The 23,195-nt window shown below is 43.0% G+C and overlaps 1 protein-coding gene across 3 annotated transcripts in view; it reads left to right on the plus strand.

Moving 5' to 3' along the window:
* The first annotated feature begins 1,156 nt into the window (after positions 1-1,156).
* The window catches only part of LOC308280447 (mitogen-activated protein kinase kinase kinase kinase 4-like), a 119,704-nt gene continuing 97,665 nt past the window's right edge, over positions 1,157-23,195 (plus strand). For all 3 annotated transcript variants that reach the window (XM_080720721.1, XM_080720719.1, XM_080720720.1), the window contains exons 1-2: positions 1,157-1,224; positions 4,802-4,867. In XM_080720721.1, the coding sequence (XP_080576847.1) occupies positions 1,168-1,224; positions 4,802-4,867 (123 nt within the window). In that variant the 5' untranslated portion in view covers positions 1,157-1,167. The remainder of the gene's footprint in view (positions 1,225-4,801; positions 4,868-23,195) is intronic.

Below are 23,195 nucleotides of genomic sequence, written 5' to 3' on the forward strand. Positions count from 1 at the left end.
TGTGTGTGTGTGTGTGTGTGTGTGTGTGTGTGTGTGTGTGTGTGTGTGTGTGTGTGTGTACTAGGTACTGGTAGTGTAGTGTGTGTGCTTGCCACACCCATATGATAGTGAATATTGACATGATGGCACAGAGGCCCCCCTGCCCCGCCCCCTGCCCAGCCGGCTTCCTGCGTTCAGCCGTTACCCCTGGCAACCCGGCCAGCCAATGGGAGCGCGAGGGTCCCTCCGGGCCATGGGAGAGAGAGAGAGAGAGAGAGAGAGAGAGAGAGAGAGAGAGAGAGAGAGAGAGAGAGAGAGAGAGAGAGAGAGAGAGAGAGAGAGAGAGAGAGAGAGAGAGAGAGAGAGTAGAAATGGGATTTATGGTTCTTTGAAGTGAGCCGGATCTGTGGAATCCGTTCCTTTCAAAGAGCCGTTCAAAAGACTGGCTCATTTGAGTTACTAGTTACTTTGTAGATTTCGATTATGATTACAAATAACCTCAACCCTATATACATTTATTTCTGACATACATAGGTTACATACCTGCCATTTGAAAATAGCCAATCTTTAAGCTCACAATGTGTCGCGTTGCGACGCATTGTGAGATTGTAGATCTGCTATTTTCTAATGTTTTGTTCTAAATTGTATTCATTCTGCATTCTGCATAATGAATACTTTCTACTATTGGTAGACTACTTTGTAGGCTACTTAAATTACATTTTGATACCAATACGTTTGTACTTTTACTCATTAACATTCCAAACTTCTACTTGTGGCAGAGTATTTCCACATAGGCTATTGATATTTTTTTACTCAAGTAAAGCAATTTAGTACTTTTTCCCCATAACTGTTCATTAGAAAGGAACGGCTCCCTATACTACGATCCGGATCCAATCGTTCATTTCAAAGAGCCGTTCAAAAGACTCGATTCGTTCGCGAACGTCCCACCTCTAAGAGAGAGAGAGAGGCTGCTCGCCACCTCAACATGGAGTAGCAGCAGCTCTGAGGGAGGAAGCGAGCGGCGGACCACAAAGAGAGGACTTTACAACACATCCAAATGGTCCACCAATACCAATACCTGCTTATCGATCCATCGCTGCTCACTGATCGTCGCGAAGGAGGAGGAGGAGGAGGCGATCACCACCACCATCCTCTTCATCATCACATCCACATCCGACCAGAGGAGCCATGGCGAACGAATCTCCAGCCAAGAGTCTGGTGGACATAGACTTAGCCTCGTTGCGGGTGAGGAGGCTGCTTTATATACATGTTTTTTTTGGTGGTTTCGATTAATCAATCGATCTCTCCGTTAATCGATCTCTTTCGATCAGGGTGACACAAATCTGGTGGACATAGACTTTATAGCCTCGTTGCGGGCGAGGCTGTTGTTGCTGCCTGCTACTCTTCTTGTTTTTATATACATGTTTTTTTGTGGTTTCGATGAATTGATCGATCTCTCGGTTGATCGATCTCTTTCGATCGGGGGTGACATAATGGGGGGTGAGAATACTGTTGTCCCCGGTTGGTGTGGGCCCTGGCTGGCCTGGCTGGGTGTTGTGTTGTACAGTACAGAATAATGACAGTGTGGTGGGGAGTAGAGTAGAGGAGAGGAGAGGTGTTGCCACTGTGTCTGGCTGTCTCTTTGTTCCAGATGGGATCTGTGCTGTGCTGTGCTGAAACAACTACTACAGCTCTCTGCCTGCTAGCAGTAGCTGGATGGACACAGCGATTATTGTCCAGGAATAAATAAAACAAAACACCACACTGACTGGTGGAGCTTGCATTAAACGGACACAAAATGTAACCAAATGGACCATTTGGTTACATTGTGTAGCCGCTTCCCCTGCAGTTAGACCTGGCTTTTGTAGCATTATGTTGTGTCCAGATTGGCTACATGTGTGGTGGTTACAGTAGCCTATACAACATGCATTAATGATCTCTGGCCATTGGCCAAGGCTCTTCAACATTTTCAGGCCAAGGACCCCTTTGAGAGAGCAGGGACCCCCACTACATATCCTATAGTTGCAGATTAAACATGTACAGATTATTTCTTGTACAGTTTAGACTTGACAGCACTATCATCTGTGTAGGTTGGATTAATGTGTGTTTTCATGTATTTATTTAACCACTTGAACTGTCAATAGCTACTAGTGTGCTCTTCTTTTCCCTCTACACCAAACCTCTGTGCCAAAAAAATAGCTGATCTACAAGCTCACAACGCCTCGCAGCGCGAGGCGTTGTGAGCTTGTAGATCTAATGTTCCACTAAAGAATAGGGATGCTAAGGGTTCAAAGTGATCAAACATGATCACACAAAAATTTGGCGGAACCCCTTTAGTAACTCTGAGGACCCCCTAGGGGTCTCGGACCCCCTGTTGAAGACCTCTGATCTATGTCTATGGGAGTTACTGTACATTCGGTTACAGTCTAGTCTGTTTTGCACTCATTAGCATTGAATTGGTTTGCATATTATGATGTGTGGTTTACATTAAAAACTATGGAACTACAGTACATTTCTTACTGTTACACCACTGAGTTGTAGTGATTGCATTTGGTTGCGTGTTCACTGAGTTACATCTGGTTGCATGTTGCACAGTGTCTCTTGAGTTGACGGTACATTTGGTTGCTTACATTGTGTTACATTTTGGATACATTAATCCAGGGGTCTTCAACATGTTCAGGCCAAGGACCCCTTAGTTGAGAAATAGATGAAGTAGGGACCCCCACAACCTGTTTATAGATTCCATATAGTTTCATTGTTTGACAACACGATCATCAGTGTATGTTGGATTTGTGTCAATTTTTGTTTGAACCGTCAATACCTAACTTGACCTTTCACTCTGTACTTAGTCTGCTCTTTTTTCCTCAATACACCAAAGCTCTTTGCCAAAAATAGAAGATCTACAAGCTCACAACGCCTCGCAGCGCGAGGCGTTGTGAGCTTGTAGATCTAATGTTCCACTAAAGAATAGGGATGCTAAGGGTTCAAAGTGATCAAACATGATCACACAAAAATTTGGCGGAACCCCTTTAGTAACTCTGAGGACCCCCTAGGGGTCCCGACCCGGACCCCCTGTTGAAGACCTCTGATCTATGTCTATGGGAGTTACTGTACATTCGGTTACAGTCTAGTCTGTTTTGCACTCATTAGCATTGGATTGGTTTGCATATTATGATGTGTGGTTTACATTAAAAACTATGGAACTACAGTACATTTCTTACTGTTACACCACTGAGTTGTAGTGATTGCATTTGGTTGCGTGTTCCCTGAGTTACATCTGGTTGCATGTTGTACAGTGTCTCTTGAGTTGACAGTACATTTGGTTGCTTACATTGTGTTACATTTTGAATACATTAATCCAGGGGTCTTCAATGTTTTCTGGCCAAAGACCCCTTAGGTGAGAAATAGATGAAGCAGGGACCCCCACAACCTGTTCATAGATTCCATTTAGTTTCATTGTTTGACAACACGATCATCAGTGTATGTTGGATTTGTGTCAATTTTTGTTTGAACCGTCAATACCTAACTTGACCTTTCACTCTGTACTTAGTCTGCTCTTTTTTCCTCAATACACCAAAGCTCTTTGCCAAAAATAGAAGATCTACAAGCTCACAACGCCTCGCAACTTCTATTTTTGGCTACATTTCTCCGAATATGGACACTAGGGTTCAAGCGGTTAATATAAAATATATATTACTCAAAGATTTGGAGGACCCCCTGTAGTAACTCTGAGGACCCCCTGTTGAAGACCCTTGGATTAATCTCTTAGTTCCACACTCTGGGGTTACATTTGTTTCCATTTGGCTCCATGTTGGTTCCCATGATTCGCTAAGTTATTTATACCCTCTCTCTGGAAAAATACAATATTAATTGATACACTGTGGTTACATTTGGCAAAATTTTTCCCAACCTCTTTACATTACAGCAGGGGTCTTCAACAGGGGGTCCTCAGAGTTACTACAGGGGGTCCTCCAAATCTTTGTGTGATAAACTTTTGTCTCCTTTTTTATATTATTCACTTGAACCCCTATATTGTCCATATTCGGAGAACTTTGGCCAAGAATAGCCGATCTACAAGGCAAGCTTGTGAGCTTGTAGATCGGCTATTTTCGTCAAAGAGGTTTGGTCTAGAGGGGAAAAAGAGCAGACTAAGTACAGAGTGAAAGGTCAAGTCTTTTAAGTATTGACGGTTCAAGTGGTTGAATATCTGAAGTGAAAACACAAATTGACATGAATCCAAAATACACTGATGATTGTGCTGTCAAACAATGAAACTATATGGAATCTATGAACAGGTTGTGGGGGTCCCTGCTTCATTTCTCTCTCAACTAAGGGGTCCTTGGCCTGAAAACGTTGAAGACCCCTGGCCTGTATTACAGTTTACATTACACTGAACTAGGGCTGTCACAATTATTACATAATCATCTAATCGTGATTATTTGACATTATTGCAATTATTTTGTCATAATCGTGAATGTTGAAAAATGTCCGAAATAGTGGAAATAGCAGATCTACAAGCTCATGCGACGCGTTGTGAGCTTGTAGATCGGCTATTTCCACTATCAATGGTCTTTTTTAAGTATAAAGTTGTCAAATATGTCAGTAATTTCTTTGTATATTTAGGTTATGTGTCATATCTACCATGTGCAACATCAAAGCCTACAAGCCAAACAGAAATGTAATTGTCAAGGAAAAAAACACAATTAAATCGTTAATCGCAATTATTTGAGTGACAATTAATCGTCATGTAAAATGTCCTAATAGTGACAGCCCTAACAATTACATTACACTGAAACAACGCTTGTCTTTCTTCTTTCCCCAGGAACCAGCAGGCATCTTTGAGCTGGTGGAGGTGGTTGGAAATGGAACCTATGGACAAGTGTTCAAGGTAGGCCCTGATCTGTCACACCAGGGGTTTAGTCAAGTAAAAATAAAGCTGAGGTTGGAAAAAATTGTGTTATTTAGTTTTTCAACTGATTCTGACAGGAAATTAGGTCTACTAGCCAGGATAAAAAAATCTACCATAATCTGCTCACTGCAAATACCCACAGTGGCCAAATCAAGTTGGGCTCCCATCGACTTTCTATACAGGAGGAAAATACCCAGAAAAAAAGTCTGCTTTAAGTAGGATGTGAGGGGTCTAACTAGGGGTTTGTCATGATGCTGAATTCATTGCAAGCATTTGTTTTGCCCACAAAACATTCATTGGCCCCAGAAAACGCCCACAAAACTGATGAAAAGTGATGACTCATCACTTTTCATCACTAAACCATAATTTTCTGGGGCCATTTTTAGCCCAAGGAATGTGTTTTGTGCAAAACAAATGCTTGCAATGGATTCAGCATCATGTCAAACCCCTAGTTAGACCCCTCACATCCTACTTAAAGCAGATTTATTTTCTGGGTATTTTCCTCCTGTAGAAAGTCGATGGGAGCATTGGGAGCCCAACTTGATTTGGCCACTGTGGGTATTTGCAGTGAGCAGATTATGGTAGATTCTTTATCCTGGCTAGTAGACCTAATTTCCTGTCAGAATCAGTTGAGAAACTAAATAACACAATTTTTTCCAACCTGAGTGGATTTTTTTCCTAGAATTACTAGACTAGTTTGGAAACGTGGGTGCTTGCCGTGGCACCCTAGGGCAGGGGTTCCCAAACCCTTTTTGTCTCAGGGCACCCCATAAATATATTCTTTTAATCCCAGGCACCCCTACATTATAATTCTCACTCCCAGCACCTTATATTTATAGCATATCGTCGTTGTCGGGTGGAAACCTTGTATGTCCAAAACCGTTCGTTTTGTATTTATCATCTATAAAATCTACTAAACTAGTGAAAACAGCAGATCTACAAGCACATAACGGCGTTGTGTGCTTGTAGATCGGCTGTTTTCACTAGTTTTGTGCGACAGTCTTGTATGATGAAGCAGGGCTTTGCTTTACCAAAAGACGTACACATTTGAAACTTGGAGATACAAGGTTTCTGCCCGACAGTGACGATATTTTAGTGATTTTGTTGCGAGGAAAACGTTGAGATAACAGCCATTTTGGTTAGAACTGACTGAAAATAACTTTGTACTTCAAGTTTAAAATGATACTAAATATTTTTTCAAGTGTCCAAATGAATTCCAAATATTATCGAATGATCTCGCGGCACCCCTGGACTCCCGTCGCGGCACCCCAGGGTGCCCCGTCACCCACTTTGAAAACCCCTGATCTAGGGTGCCGTGACCCAAGTCCAGTGGTGCCTCAGAATAGCCTCTCGTAGCCAGACTATATCACTGTGAGGATCTGAGTCTGTTACTTCTATATGGAAGGTTATTTTTGTCCAAGGCGCGGGTTAAAATAAATGGCTAGTCTGGACACAATCGGTTTGACCAGACCGACACTGGGCCCTGATTGGTTACCCATCTCTTCAGGGTGAGGAAATGGATTCACAATTGAGCGGGCCTAGAACCAAATCCACCAAGGGTGCGGCGCTAACCGCTCCTACGCCTGGCTTTGTGTGTTGGTCCCTATGTCCCTATTAGGGCTGTCACAATTATTACATAATCGTGTAATCGCAATTATTTGACATAATTGCAATTATTTTGTGATAATCGTCATAATCGTTTACGTTAAAAAAATAGTGGAAATAGCAGATCTACAAGCTCACAACGCGTCGCATCGCGACGCGTTGTGAGCTTGTAGATCGGCTATTCCCCCTATCAATGTTCTTTTTAAAGTGTAAAGTTGTGAAATATGTCCTTCATTTCTTTGTATATTTAGGTTACTCGTCATATCTGCCATGTGCAATTTCAAATCCTACAAGCCAATAGGGCTGCAAGCGAACCTTCGGAGATTCGAACGTTCGTTCGTTACGTTGGCAATCGAAGTTCGAAATTAATGGGTTCAGGTTTTTTTCTTTTTTTTTCTTCTTTTTTTTTACACGAAAAATAATTATCAGAATGTGATAGGCCTATTCAGAATATCACAGTAGTAGAGATAGCCAAATACGAAATAAGTTAGGCCTACCGGTAAACACTAACAGTTAATGGTGACCGTTATAGTAGTTATAAAATGCACCAGAACAGCTTGGAGCGATCAAGGACCGTCCTCCGCTCCAATTCCGCTCCTGTTTGGGGCCGCGAACCATTACAGCGCCTCGCTGACACACGCTTGTTGACAGTAGACTGAGTAGAGTGAGTGAGAGCAGCTGACCTGGGCAGAGACAGACGTGTGTGCTTTGAACAGCGAACACCCAGCCATCCACGCACCCAAAGATTAAACAGCCTTTCTCCTAAGCATGAGCAAAGATGGATTTCATTGCAACCCCCTAAAGGATCTATAATGCGATGTCTGGGGTTGTTACATCGAGACCAGTTTAGCCCGAACGCGACGCGCTCCGACGCAATCACCAAGTCTAATCATCATCCGTGCAACTCTGCTATGTATTGAGCCTGTTAGTCAACAAACTGCGCAACATTTTCTCCGATTGGGTTGGATTTTCCAAGTGTTAGCCTAGGTGTTAATGCGGCCACGCATCCACGCGTTTTCAATGGATAAAACAGCGCATTTAAAACATTTCCTACACTGTTTTAGCTGGTTAAAGGTACAGTACGTTCGATGGTTCGAACGTCCGAACGTTCGGTTTTTATTCAATTGAACGAACCATCTAAGGTTCGATGGTTCGTTCGGAAAATCCCCCCGAAGTTCGAATCCCTAAAACAGGGCTAGATTACAGCCCTACAAGCCAAACAGAAATGTAATTGTCAACAACAAAAAGATAATTAAATCGTTAATCGCAATTATTTCAGAGACAAATAATCGTCATGTAAGTCATAGGGTTAGTCATATCGTGACAGCCCTAGTCCCTATGTCCGTAAGAGCACGGTTAGGTTTAGGTGGTCGCACCTCCGCGCGGTCCAAGCAAACAAAAAGGAGCGCTCCCTAGCTCCAGTTCAGCCAATCAAAAGCCCCATGGACTAATAGTGTACAACCAAATCTCCTCCTCAAGCAGCTCTAGGCTCAGCCTTGTAGATCGGCTACTACTGGGTGTATATTCCCCACAGTATAGGGGTGATGGGGTTCAAGTAGGAGTGGGTGATATGGTGATACATGTCGTGGAGACGATACAATGTCTCCACGATATGCCTTTTCAGAGGTATCGTATATATCGTGATACAATGAGGTATCCTTAGAAAACAATCCTGTTGAATTGTTGAATACAGAGATTCATTACAGAATTTAATTTAAACCTGCATATTGGACCCGATTTTGAACCTGCATATTGGTTTCATTTGTATACTGTCAGAGTTACATACTTGTAAGGGTCAATTTAGACCTCCCAAAAGGAACCCAGAGAGTCCCTGGACCCCACTTTGAGGACCACTGGTCTAAATGGTCTGTTACTGCTTTTTCTTTTAGTTTTTGTTACCTTATTGAACTGTTAACACTTTGCAAGCCACGGGGAGCCCCTTAATATTAAAACCGGAATATACCGGACATCTGAGCAAGGAGTCTCAGCCGCGCCGTCTTTTACCGTACTGGGTCATTAAAAATGAAATAAATGATTTTTATCCGAAAATCGGCGATCGTCTAACCTTCCCTAGTCACCACTCGTCCATCGATAGCGCATGGCTCGTCTTACATGAAGCAGAAGTGACGTCAGGTCCATTCCTTCTAGAGGCTTCCTTGCAGCCGTCCGTTTACTGTTTAGAGGATAACATTAGCATAGCTGGAGTGCTAAGGGCTAAGCTAGCCAAAATGATCACATCGACTGTTCAGTCATTCTTGGATTATATGCGCACGGATCGCGCACGCGAAACGCACGGGGAGCAGATGCCTCGGCCAAAACTGCCACTCTATCCCAATGGAGATCCAGATAATCACGGTGAGCTAACGACCTGGGGATTGAAAAAAAAGAAAAAACAACGGCGCGGTCCAAGAAGGAGGGGTGGCGGGCTCATGTTTATAAACATAATATTATGTCTCAGATCATAATACAATAATAGAAATTTCACGGCTAATCTGGCAACAGCCATTCTATTTCGGCTAGCAAAGTGTTAAGTAACTTGAAAAATAACCATAAAAACCAAAATGAAAAAGAATCGTTATAAGATCGTGTATCGTGATACAGCTTGGAAAAATATTGCGATATTGTATTTTTCCATATCGTCCACCCTTAGGTTCAAGTGCTTAAATGTCAACTACTACTACTGTATTGAGGGTATGCAGTATGCACATGCATAACGTGATTGGCAAATTGAGTGGCAAAGTGAGTGGCAAAGTTAGTTTAACGTTGTTTAATGCATTCAGATTTTATGTTTTCTGTTTGGATGTATGGGCTGTCAAGGCCAGAAAGTCGTTTTTTGCTACTCAGTAGTAGGGATGGGACGATAAGCGATATTATCGTTTACCGTGATAAAAAATACTCGCGATAATCGTATCGTGGAGATTTAAAATATCGTGATATCGTCCTCCGTCATGCACTGGGATCAATTCACCTTTTATTTGCCGAGCTGCATATCCGGTACCACTTAAACCTTCTATAATTGGTAAAAGGTACTCATAATATACTGTATGTACTTGATACAGTCGCTCTCTATCAAATGTCTTGCGATGCGTTGTGACTCGTGAGCTTGTAGATCTGCTATTTTTTGGCAAATGTTCCCCCCCAGGATAATGTATTTTGATTATCGCGATAATATCGTAAATCGCGATTTCTTTTGTCACGATATGTACTGTACTGTGCTGTGCTGTGCTGTGCTGTGCTGTGCTGTGCTGTACTCAAGATTCAAGATGTTTATTGTCACAAGGATGTACGAGACAAGTACATGCACTGTGAACAACTTAGGTTGGGGGTGCTCCATAATACACAGGATAAAAATAAAATGACATAGCCTAAAATAACAATAACACTCATTTAAAAGTTAAAAACAGTTTAAAAGAACCAGAGTCAGCATACAAGGCTGTAACGCCACAGAAAAGGTTCACTGCATAGGTGTATTTAGTAGTCTAACAGCATGGGGTAGGAAACTGTTCTTTAGTCAACTACTAGTGCTGGCTTTAATGCTTTGTAACCTTTTCCTTTGGTACCTTTTTGGTACCGTACTGTCCTGTCCTGTCCTGTGCTGCGCTGCGCTGCGCTGTACTGTACTGTACTGTACTGTACTGTACTGTACTGTACTGTACTGTACTGTACTGTGCTGTGCTGTACTGTACTGTACTGTACTGTGCTGTGCTGTGCTGTGCTGTGCTGTACTGTACTGTACTGTACTGTACTCCCTGCTTGCACATCAGGACTGGTTGAGTTCCGTACAGGATGGGAATCACATCCTCCTCCCTGTGGACATCTGCTGCACGGTGTCACGTTTCTCTCTGGAAGGGAGAAAAAGCTTACATTGCGTCCGTTGAAAGACATTAAACAGAGAGAGAGAGAGAGAGAGAGAGAGAGAGAGAGAGAGACGGAGAGAGAGAATGATCTTTTCTCTGCTGTAATAACCAGCATCAGTATGATTTGTAGAAGGAGCAGCAGAGGGCTATCAGTCATCCCTGTGTTACTGCTGCTGTTTAGGCAGACATGACTGTAGTCCCTCTCCTACTGGCCCACACTGTGTCCATGTGTTTAGCTAGCACATTGCTAGCTAACGTAGCGGAAGAAGAGAACCCCGGTTGTCTAAAGCAGTGGGTTGGGAGCTCCCCAAATTATTTTGGGGGGTCCCCAGATGATTAACTTAATGCGCAACATTGTTTTCTCACTCAACAGTAAACAAACCAACATAAAGTTTAAGTGTATAGAGGGTATCTGCACATTTCTAAAGTGACAATTTAAGGACTTTTTAATACCTCTAAAATGGCAAATTAAACATTGGCCAAATTGTCAAATATGACAGGCAGACATTTTGAAAATAGCAGATTTGCGAGGCATTGTGAGCATGTAGATTGGCTATTTTCACAAATAGAACCGTGATAACCGTGACAAAATGCTCGTAGGGTGGGGGGGGTCCCCAGTTAAAATATGGGGATCATTTTGGTGCCTTTTGGGGCCTTTTCAGGCCGCGACCGCCTGAAAAGGTTGAGAACCACTGGTCTAAAGCAGCAACAGCAACACACATACACACACCTTGATCGGGAACCACTAGGCTAGCACTAGTAGCACACACTCTCGTTGGGGACCACTAGGCTAGCAGCAGTAGCACACACATACTCATTAGATTATAGGGACTATAGGCTAGCAGCGGCGGCAGGCTAGCAACAAAACGGCAATCGGGGCTGTCTGTGTGTCAGTGTGCGCTGTAAGCTGTTTGTGTGTGCGCTGTAAGCGGCTCGCTATAAAGCCCAGGCTTTTAAATGCTCCTAGCCTGCAGTGCTCTGGTGACCTGCATTCTGTGTGTGTCCCCCCTCCACCCCCTCCAGTCCTCCGAACGCCCACGGTCGCTCCCCCCCCCACCCCCTGTTCTCCAGTCATTGAAGAAGAACCCATCTGTGCGCGTGCGTGCATGTAGTCTCGACAGCCAGACCGTTGTCTCCCACAGTGTTGAAATGCCTCTGTAAATGGTAAATGGTGCATTTATAAAGCGCTTTACATAGATTGTGCATTACATTCACCCATTCACGCACACATTCATACACCGGTGGCGGAGGAAACCAATGCAAGGCACCAACCTGCTCACCGGGAGCAACTAGGGGTTCAGAGTCTTGCTCAAGGACTTTTCGACGTTAACTCAGGGGGAGCCCGGATTCGAACTGGGAACCCTTCGTGCTCTAATATCGGTTTCTCTAGCCCTGAGCTGTGCCGCCTCCGTCATACGGTCTGGAGCAGCGCTACGTTACGTACAGCCTTCAGCTGTCAGTCAGAGGATGGTGCTTTTTAGCGGTCAGTCAGTTGAGAGCAGAGGATGTGCCATGTGGGACCACTGCAGATGGGTGGTGTGTGTGTGTGTGTGTGTGTGTGTGTGTGTGTGTGTGTGTGTGTGTGTGTGTGTGTGTGTGTGTGTGTGTGTGTGTGTGTGTGTGTGTGTGTGTGTGTGTGTGTGTGTGTGTGTGTGTGTGTGTGTGTGTGTGTGTGTGTGTGTGTGTGTGGACATGGGTGTCGCACCCAATTCTGTAGTGGGTACAAGGATCCACAGCGGGCCCCCCATGAATGTTCTTCATACTAGGGGAGGGGGTTTAACCCATTTAGACTGGGAACGCATTATTACACGTTATTTTGTGCTTTAACTATTGAAAAATAGCAGATATACAAGCTTGTGCTTGTAGACCCCCCCCCCCCCCCCCCCCCCCAAAGCAACATTTTTGTTACAAATGTTCGCTTAAAAAATACATATATATTCAAAGATTTGCACACATTTTCATGACTTTTGGTGCCACGCTGTAAGCTTGTATATCTGCTATTTTTCAATAGCTAAAGTATAAAACAATTAAGGCCCATCCATCCCTTGGGCCCTAGTTACTCAGTCTCACTTCCCCCCCCTCCTTGTGACGCCCCTGTGTGTGGGAGGGAGGGAGGGAGGAGTGGGGGCTTCAACTGGTAGAAGAGCAGCTGTCCCGTCCTGGACAGAACCAGGGTTTGTCTCTGGGTCCCCCCCCCCCCCCCCCCCCCCCCCCCCGGCCTGGACCTCCGTCAGTTGGGGTCTGGGCAGAGAAAGGAGGCGTTTGTCTGCCGGGGGTTTCAAACGTCAAGCGGCTGAATACCCGTTACCCCCCACCCTCCCCACCCCCCCACACACACACCCCCACTGGAGGCAGGGTGGGGTTCAGTCCTCACTCCGACACCTCTCCTTTTCTGCTTTGTCAAGCACTTTGTCGTCACAGTGTTCTCTTTCTGAGGCGTTTCAGATGAGACAACGTGGCCATTGGACCACCAGACCCCCCCCCCCCCCCGATATGTGGTGACGTTGTATTTTTTCGAGATGTGCGTCTCCCACTAGGCTAGGTTTGTGCTGTCTTTGAAACCGCACTCAAACCAGCGTTGATTTTGACAACACGTTTTGATTTAGTGTTAGTCTCTAGCCATCTGAAATGACATAGTTTTAGTCGACTGAATATACGATTTTAGTAGACTAAATCTACGTTAGATTTTGTCTTTGGGCCTTGATGGCGTCGTAGTGACTGATTTTACACGTGGTTGCCATGCCGAAAATAGCAGATCTACAAGCTCAAAAGGCATCGATCTGCGACACGTTTGAGCTTGTAGATCTGCTATTGTCAGAGCGAAACACCCGAATGCAACCAAACATAAGTTCTTAGTTCTAATGGATCTCTTCTCCGCTAGTCTTTCTACTGGATCTCTTCTCAACTAGTCTTAGTTCTACTGGATCTCTTCTCAACTAGTCTTAGTTCTACTGGATCTCTTTTCCACTAGTCTTAGTTCTACTGGATCTCTTCTCAACTAGTCTTAGTTCTACTGGATCTCTTCTCCACTAGTCTTAGTTCTACTGGATCTCTTCTCCACTAGTCCCTCCCTAATTTTTTGGTCTAATTTTTATTTGTAAAAAGTCGTAATCAATTACAACTTTTTTCTTTTTGCGGCACAAAGTCTCACTAGTATGAGAAGTCAAAAAAGCACGCACATCTTCTAAAAACTTTCCGGGTGCAGAACTAAAAAACATACCAAGTAGAAAGTATTAAAAAACATACCAAGTAGAAAGAAACATACCAAGTAGTCTACTACTCTACAAAGTCTCACTAGCCCCGTGACCCTGTGATGCACCAAAGTATTAAACAGGACATGGATTTATGAAAGAAACACGGAGGTCCACGCTTTCTGCCGGACATCAGCACTATCACATTTATGTCTTCATGCTCTCTCCCTCTTTCTCTCTCTCTCGCTCTCTCCCTCCCACACTTTCTCTTATCATTTGGCTGTGTCTCAGACGTGCACGCTGGTGTCTGGATACATGCATTATAAATATATATAAAGCTATGATGATGATGATGATGTTTCCTTCAAATAGTGCATGATGGTATGTAATGTAATGCAGGGAGGATTTCCCCCCGCTCTCCTCTCTACACCATGCCCTTATATGGTCAGGGCCCGAGGCAGAAGAAACCAATGGCTAATAGGTCTGTCTGTCTGTCAGTCGCAGCATTTTATGTCCACTTTTGCTCCCTTTCGGTTGCTTCTTACACTGCAAAAAGAGAACTAATCTCCTGAGAGTGAAACAATTAGGCCATATTACATGAGAGGTTGTGCGTTACCGGGCGTGGGATCGCCCACTCGCCCCATCCAGCTGTTCTGTTGGGGAACTGTCTGAGTACAGCAGGTATTATCTGGTACCATGCATGCCAGGGCTCATGTGCAACCAACAGGAGGGCGGTTTAGGATGGAGTTCTTATGCTGGTTTTGGGCATGTTGTAATGCTCATAACTATTAGTTTGATGGTTGGACTCACTCTGGGGTCTCTCTCAAAGTGAGAAGACCTACACACTAGAACTGAGGTCTTCAAGGTTTTTCAGACCCCTTGGTCTGAAAAAGCTGAATGGTTAGTGAGCCCGCCTGGGGAACCAGAGCCCCTGGTTGTCCCAGGTTCCATTCCAGGCCAGGGTAGCAAAGTCGATGTGTGTCCCTGAGCAAGACTCTTAACCCCTAATTGCTCACATGCTCCTTGAGGGAGGAAATAGGTAACTACTAACTATTATTATTATAGCTAAGAGAAAATAGCCGGCCTTGTGAGTTTGTCGATCGGCTATTTTTGACTATCGTTCTCCGCCAGGGTTGATCAAGTCCTGACTTGCGTCCCAGTAGCTAACAACGAAAGACCACCGCTCTGGAACTACTCTGCCAAGACTGGGAGAGGAAATCTGGTGCATGGAAGGACTAGGCTCTGTGGGTTGACTCCTGTCCGGGGCCCCTACTGTGACAGTTAACCGTCACATACAACTTCACCATGGTGACTGACATCACCAAGACACCGCTCTCCTCTGATCCCTTCCTCATTCAATTACATTTCAATTCAAAGGGCTTTTTTTTTATTGGCATGAGAAAACATACGTTTACATTGCCAAAGCAGAAGTGTACACAATACAATACAATCAATAGAATACAATCCAATAATCCAATCTCTCCAACATCACCCTTCCCTTTCTCTGTCTCTGTCTCTCTCCCTCTCTCTCCCATCACCTCAGGACGTGTGTGTGTGTGTGTGTGTGTGTGTGTGTGTGTGTGTGTGTGTGTGTGTGTGTGTGTGTGTGTGTGTGTGTGTGTGTGTGTGTGTGTGTGTGTGTGTGTGTGTGTGTGTGTGTGTGTGTGTGTGTGTGTGTGTGTGTGTGTGTGTGTACTGTCATGTTGGGGGGGGGACCTGTGGTCCAATCTGTTAAACAGTCATCCATGCCATATGGTCCAGGGAGGGGCACTGCTGTCTTTATTCACACACAGACAGACAGACAGACAGACACCTAGACAGTAGACACCATAGATACAGTATAATAAGCTTGATGCCTCATCCGCCACTGCAGATCGTTGGAGCAACGTGTAACGGACGTCCGGGAGAAGAACTGAGAGACCACTGCCAGTCAAAGTGACTACTGGCCAATCACAGCGTGTCTTTTCCGGGACTTATCAATTCATTTGCGACGTCTCAAGCAGACTTGATCCACGTGAGACACCGCCCGAGCGAGTTGCCGTGTCGAGCGTTACGAAGTCCGCCGGAGTCGACTCGGTGCCGTTAGAAGTTGTAAACCAGATGGGACAGAATAGTAAATCTAAGACTTTCGGCACCTCCACGCGGGGCGCTCCCCACTTCCGGGTTCAGCCAATCACAAGCTTCCGCGGGCGGGTCTTACCTTAACCCAGCCGCCGTTTTGATACACGCGTCCTGTACGTGCATGTTCTGCAGCCGGCTAGGGTCCTGGAATATAATATAATACTGTCCAATGATTGGCTGGGGGGGGGGGGGGGGGGACCCTGGCTGATGTCACACTCAGCCTCTTGATCCATTTATCCGGACACTGGTGGCACGCTTACACGCACGCATGCATACACACACACACACACACACACACACACACACACACACACACACACACACACACACTCTCTCTCTCTCTCTCTCTCTCTCTCTCTCTCTCTCTCTCTCTCTCTCTCTCTCTCTCTCTCTCTCTCTCTCTCTCTCTCTCTCTCTCCCTCCCCCCCACACTGACCTCTCTGTCTAATGGGGGTTAGTAGAGCCAAGTCGTCCACAACACTGCCCGCACACACACAAACGCCTGTGTGTGTGTGTGTGTGTGTGTGTGTGTGTGTGTGTGTGTGTGTCATCGAGACACTTTCATGATCAGAGCAGTGTTTATAGACAACACAAGCCCTGCTTGACCAGATCAGACCCGACTGGCGACTCCCCTTAACGCAATGACATCCATACTGTTAACGTAACTTTGAGAGGGTAGAACACGTAACCAAATGGATCTGTACGGGTCCATTTGGTTACGTGTTCTACCCTCTCAAGAGTTAAAAGGACATCCAGGTATACAAATATTGTTTTTGTTTGAATCAGAAGAACATGTTTTAAGGGGAGCAGTGAGAATATTCATTGTAAATAGCAGCTGTTATCCAGGTGCAATGTGTTCAGTGAAACCCATATCATTGGAATAGGAATCATACAGACATTCTTCTCTCAGAATGTGCATACATACAGTACAGTAGGCTTCACCTGGTCAGGGTTCTCTGTTAACAAACAGTAGGCAGAAAGACGTTCAAACTGTGATACTTACTGTATGTGTGTTGCCATGGCAATTTTCAACAACGTTCTGGCATGTATGATCTATGATATCACGTTTGTTCTCCTAATATGGGGCAGCTGGAGTCAGTGAGCTTGACTCCAGGCCTGGTTTATATTGTCTTATATTGTGTTTTGTTGGTGGTTCAACTATAGTTTAGAATGTGAAACAGCACTTGTTTACTTGTCTATGGGTTTTCCACTCTGACATAATGCTCTGACGTCACTGTGATGTCAGGGAACCACACTAACAGAATCCCTTTTATGCCCATACATGTAGTTCCCTGATGTCATCAATATTAAGCCCATATCTAACAGGACTTCATATGGGAATGCCATATATGGAGGCCACATCGGCACCACACTAACAGAATCCATATCATGGCCAAGACAGCCCATATATTTGTGGCTGGTTCTACAGACAAGGATCTCCATGTATGGGCATAAAAGGCATTGCATGTATGATGTCAGACGTCATAGGACTTTCACATAATGAATAACTGAGTAAGCATGTTTGGGCTCTCACAGCATATCTCCATATACAGTACATGGATCTCCATATATGGGTACCAGGGGTCTCCAACTCTCCATATATGGGTAACTGGTCTGATATACATCACTGGCCAGATGGCCAAGACATGGCCCGACCTCGGCGAGGTCGCTTGTCGCCCTGAGGCGTCTTACTAGTTTCCCTGGTCATCATTCTATCTAGAAGTGCATTTTTCTTTGTGTTTCTATTAGGGCATTAACGACTTGTGAATGTTGCAAGTCGACTCGACTCAGTAAAAAGTTGAGTTGAAGTCTACTTTATCGCTTGATGACGTCATCACGTCACACACGACCCCCCCAATTATTTTGGGGGGTCCCCAGATGATTAACTTGATGTGAAACATTGTTTTCTCACTCAACTGTAAACAAACCAACATAAGGTTTAAGTGTATAGAGGGTATCTGCACATTTCTAAAGTTCCAATTTAAGTAAACAAACCAATAAAGTTTCAGTGTATAGACCGCAGGGGTCTTCAACGTTTTCAGGCCGGGGACCCCCAAACTGATGGGGAGATGGAGCAGGGACCCCCTACCACCTCGTAGGGTGGGGGGGTCGGGGCTACGACATATTTTTTCATTTTAAACATGTAGACCTACAAGTTAGCGAGCAGGGTGGGCCGTACCACTACCATTTCTAAACATACTACTTATTAACTGAGAACCAATGTCAATAATATCAACAATCTGTCAATTGCATAGTAATCATATATTCAAGCTATTCAAAATGGATAGAATTATGATTTATTTTTAACATAAATGTAAAAAAAAAAACATTTTTTGAAATCATTTTTTTTTTTTTTTTTTTGCAATAATTTCGCGGACCCCCTGCAGTACCTCCGCGGACCCCCTAGGGGTCGCGGACCCCCTGTTGAAGACCCCTGGTATAGAGGGTATCTGCACATCTAAAATGGTAAATTAAACATTGTCCAAATTGTCAAATATACAGAGGCAGAGATTGTGAAAATAGCATGTAGATCTGCTATTTTCACAATAGAAAGTATTATTAAGTGTGCCTGCCATGCAACGCAATGGCAAAACACTTATTGTAATCCGCCATACTTAAGTCATTAATTAATTAAGTGTGCCTGCCATGCAACGCAATGGCAAAACACTTATTGTAATCCGCCATACTTAATTAATTAAGTCCATAGTTTCGCCACAAATTTCTGCACGTAATAACTGCCGCACAATTTACGCCACCCACGCAATATATACATCAAAACGTGCGGCTCGGCCGGGAATAGGTTGCTATTACTTTTCTTTCCGATCCGCGTTACCATTGCGACGTAATTCGCAAAAAACGACGCCCAAAAACCCCATTGACTTAGAATGGGGGAAATTTCGGCACTTAATAACTGCCGCACGATTTACGCCACCCCCGCAATATATACATCAAAATGTGCGGCTCGGCCGGGAATGGTGTGCTATTACTTTTCTTTCCGATCCGCTTTACGATTGCGATGTAATTCGCAAAAAACAACGCCCAAAAACTCCATTGACTTTGAATGGGGGACTCCGAAAAAAACCCAGAAACTTTGGCGCCACATAACTGCCATATTTTTGCCTAGCAACGTCATTTAAAATGTAAAATGCTCACACAACTTTGGTCTTTTTCCGACCAATAGGGATGAGCTGTAATTGATTAAGCCTCGCCCCCTCTTTAACAGGAAGTGCCCTTCACCAAACAGGAAGTGCCTCTATAACTCATGAACCGTTTGTCGTACAGACTTGCGGCTGGTGTCATACCTTTTCTTTTTTTCTCAATTTTTTTTTTCTCAATTTTTTTTTTTCTCAAATTTTTTTTTCTCAAATTTTTTTTTCTCAAATTTTTTTTTCTCAAAATATTTTTTTTCTCAAAATTTTTTTTTCTCAAATTTTTTTTTCTCAAATTTTTTTTCTCAAAATTTTTTTTTCTCAAAATTTTTTTTTCTCAATTTTTTTTTCTCAAAAATTTTTTTTTCTTTAATTTTTTTTCTAAAAATTTTTTTTTCTCAACATTTTTTTCTCAAAAATTTTTTTTTCTCAATTTTTTTCTCAAAATTTTTTTCTCAACATTTTTTTCTCAAATTTTTTTTTTCTCAATTTTTTTTTTCTCAAATTTTTTTTTATGGCTTTATGGATTATGCTAATCATGCAATGCTAATTATGCAAATGCTAATGCTAACACATGCTAATGCTAATGCTAACAAATGCTAATGCTAACAAATATGCTAATGCTATGCTAACACATGCAAATGTTAACAATTGCTAACAAATGCTAAAAATGCTAATGCTAACAAATGCTAATGTTAACAAATGCCTAATTTTTAAAGGAAAAAAATCAATGATAATGTTAGTGCTAAGAAAATGCTAACACCAACTGCTATACAAGGTTGCACACACTTAGCGAGCTGCAGGCACACTTAAAATGTCTTAGACATTTTCTTTTCTAGTTAAGTCTTTCGCCACGAATTTCTGCACGTAATAACTGCCGCACAATTTACGCCACCGCCGCAATATATACATCAAAACGTGCGGCTCGGCCGGGAATAGGTTGCTATTACTTTTCTTTCCGATCCGCGTTACCATTGCGACGTAATTCGCAAAAAACGACGCCAAAAAAACCCATTGACTTAGAATGGGGGAAACGTCGGCACGTAATAACTGCCGCACGATTTACGCCACCCCCGCAATATATACATCAAAATGTGCGGCTCGGCCGGGAATGGTGTGCTATTACTTTTCTTTCCGATCCGCTTTACGATTGCGATGTAATCCGCAAAAAACAACGCCCAAAAACTCCATTGACTTTGAATGGGGGACTCCGAAAAAAACCCAGAAACTTTGGCGCCACATAACTCTGCCATACTTTTGCCTAGCAACGTCATTTAAAATGTAAAATGCTCACACAACTTTGGTCTTTTTCCGACCAATAGGGATGAGCTGTAATTGATTAAGCCCCGCCCCCTCTTTAACAGGAAGTGCCCTTCACCAAACAGGAAGTGCCTCTATAACTCATGAACCGTTTGTCGTACAGACTCGCGGCTGGTGTCATACCTTTTCTTTTTTTCTCAATTTTTTTTTCTCAAATTTTTTTTTTCTCAAATTTTTTTTTTCTCAAAATTTTTTTTCTCAATTTTTTTTCTCAAAAATTTTTTTTTCTCAATTTTTTTTTTCTCCAAATTTTTTTTTCTCAAAAAATTTTTTTCTCAAAAAAATGTTTTTCTCACATTTTTTTTTCTCAAAACATTTTTTTTCTCAAATTTTTTTTCTCAAATTTTTTTTTTCTCAACATTTTTTTTCTCAAATTTTTTTTTTCTCAAAATTTTTTTTTCTCAAATTTTTTTTTCTCAAATTTTTTTTTTCCCAGAAACTTTGGCGCCACATAACTCTGCCATACTTTTGCCTAGCAACGTCATTTAAAATGTAAAATGCTCACACAACTTTGGTCTTTTTCCGACCAATAGGGATAAGCTGTAATTGATTAAGCCCCGCCCCCTCTTTAACAGGAAGTGCCCTTCACCAAACAGGAAGTGCCTCTATAACTCATGAACCGTTTGTCGTACAGACTCGCGGCTGGTGTCATACCTTTTCTTTTTTTCTCAATTTTTTTTTCTCAAATTTTTTTTTTTCTCATTTTTTTTTTCTCCAATTTTTTTTTGCTCAAATTTTTTTTTTCTCAAAATTTTTTTTCTCAAATTTTTTTTTCTCAAAAATTTTTTTTCTCAAATTTTTTTTTCTCCAAATTTTTTTTTTCTCAAAAATTTTTTTTCTCAAAAAAATTTTTTCCTCACATTTTTTTTTCTCAAAATTTTTTTTCTCAATTTTTTTTTTCTCAAATTTTTTTTCTCAATTTTTTTTTCTCAAATTTTTTTTTTCTCACATTTTTTTTTCTCAAAATTTTTTTTTCTCACATTTTTTTTTTCAAAATTTCTTTTTCTCAAAAAAGTTTTTTTCTCAAATTTTTTTTCTCAAATTTTTTTTTTCTCACAAAACAATTTTTTCTCAAAAAACTGTCGTTAAAGTGCGACCCATCATAACGGCCAAAAATGCTCCAAAACGCCACTAATTAGTCGAAATGGCTGACTTCCTGTTTGGTTTCTGATTGGCTGCTGGCCTTGTGACGTGGGTAGAGCTGCGAGGGCCCGGTCATCGCTGCTTGCAGCTTTAATTCATTAATCGTCCATGACCTTAATTGGGGCCTATTTCGCCAAACAGGAAGTGCCCCTCACCAAACAGGAAGTGACCCTTGATCTCGTGAACCGTTTGTCATACAGACACGCGGGTTGCGTCAAATGAAATAACGCTAATGCTAACACCAACCGCTACACAAGGTTGCACAGACTTAGCGAGCTGCAGGCACACTTAAAATTTCTTAGAAATTTTCTCTTCTAGTTATGTTGTTGTTTTTTTCAACTTCGACTTTCGACTTTCTCTGGTGTGAGTCGACTTGTGTAATGAAGACGACTTGCCGACTTTTTCGTTAATGCCCAGGTTTCTATATCAACAAATCAACGTGAACAAAATCCTAATGTATTTGGACCAAATCCACACTTGTGTGAAGTAAAGAGAAAAAGCACAGCGCTATTAGCGGCTTGGTAATTCACTTGTACTGACTGTGGTGGAAGAGCAGGTGAAAGTGTCTCTGGTTGCTGTGGACCACAGAAAGCCTGCATTAAAGATGCATTGGAAGAAGCCAGTGTTCCAACAACTCAACTCACTGCTCTATAAAATATAAATGCTAAACACGGCTTTCACTCCTTTGTGGAAAAAATCCTCCCTCCTTTTCCCTCTGCTTGTTTCATGTTACTCTGAGTGATAACAGCATAACTGTACCAGCTTTATAGTTATATTTACAGGACGTGTAGTCTTTCTTTTTAACAGCCTGTCCATAATAGTCTCTCCGAAACCAAACTTTTCTTCTGAGAGTTCCGACCCTCTGACAGCAAAAGCAGCAGATCTACAAGCTAAGTTGGCTTGTACTGTAGATCTGCTAACCTTGATACTTTTGATACAGGGAGGATGTAGAGCCTTCGTCCTACTCCTCCCGGACAACACTCCCCGCCCAGCTTCCCTCTCCCCAACGCTGGCCAGTTGTGTCCGTACAGACGCCCGGCAAAGCCGGATGCACCACTGTGGATTCAAACCCCAGGACTCTGTGGTGGTGGTGGGCAGGGACTTCACCGCTGCTCCACTGCTCCACCAGAGCCCTCAGTCAATTCGATTCGATTCGATTCAATTCAAAGGGCTTTATTGGCATGAGAAAACATACGTTTATATTGCCGAAGCAGAAGTGCACATAGTACAATACAATGAATCAATATAATACAATCAAAATACAATATACAATTGAAAGGGGTGGAACAGTTTTCATGTAGTGAGATTACTGGATGCAGACAGAATACTGCAAGGATGTGTACACCAGGGGTCTTCAACAGGGGGTCCGCGACCCCTAGGGGGTCCGCGGAGGTACTGCAGGGGGTCCGCGAAATTATTGCTTAAAAAAAATGTTTTTTTTTTTCTTTTTTTTCCCCACATTTATGTTAAAAAATAAATCATGATTCTATCCATTTTGAATAGCTTGAATACATGATTATACTATGCAATTGACAGATTGTGTATGTTATTGACATTGGTTCTCAGTTAATACGTAGTATGTTTAGAAATGGTAGTGGTACGGCCCACCCTGCTCGCTGTAACTTGTACATGTTTAAAATAAAAAATATGTCGCAGCCCCGACCCCCCCACCCTACGAGGTGGTAGGGGGTCCCTGCTCCATCTCCCCATCAGTTTGGGGGTCCCCGGCCTGAAAACGTTGAAGACCCCTGGTGTACACCATGATCGGTGGTCTTTAACCCTATAAGTGCCTATCCCGAACAAGTTCGGCTTTATTTCAATCCAATCCAATATTTTATTTGCTATTTTACTTACCCCGAGCTGCTTGGAGCAACGTGGGTGGTCCTTGCTCGTCAAACGCTAGCCAACGAGAGGCGCTAGA

This window comes from Nannobrachium achirus, assembly GCF_963921795.1.
Source record: "Nannobrachium achirus genome assembly, chromosome: 24".
In the NCBI taxonomy this organism is placed as follows: domain Eukaryota; kingdom Metazoa; phylum Chordata; class Actinopteri; order Myctophiformes; family Myctophidae; genus Nannobrachium; species Nannobrachium achirus.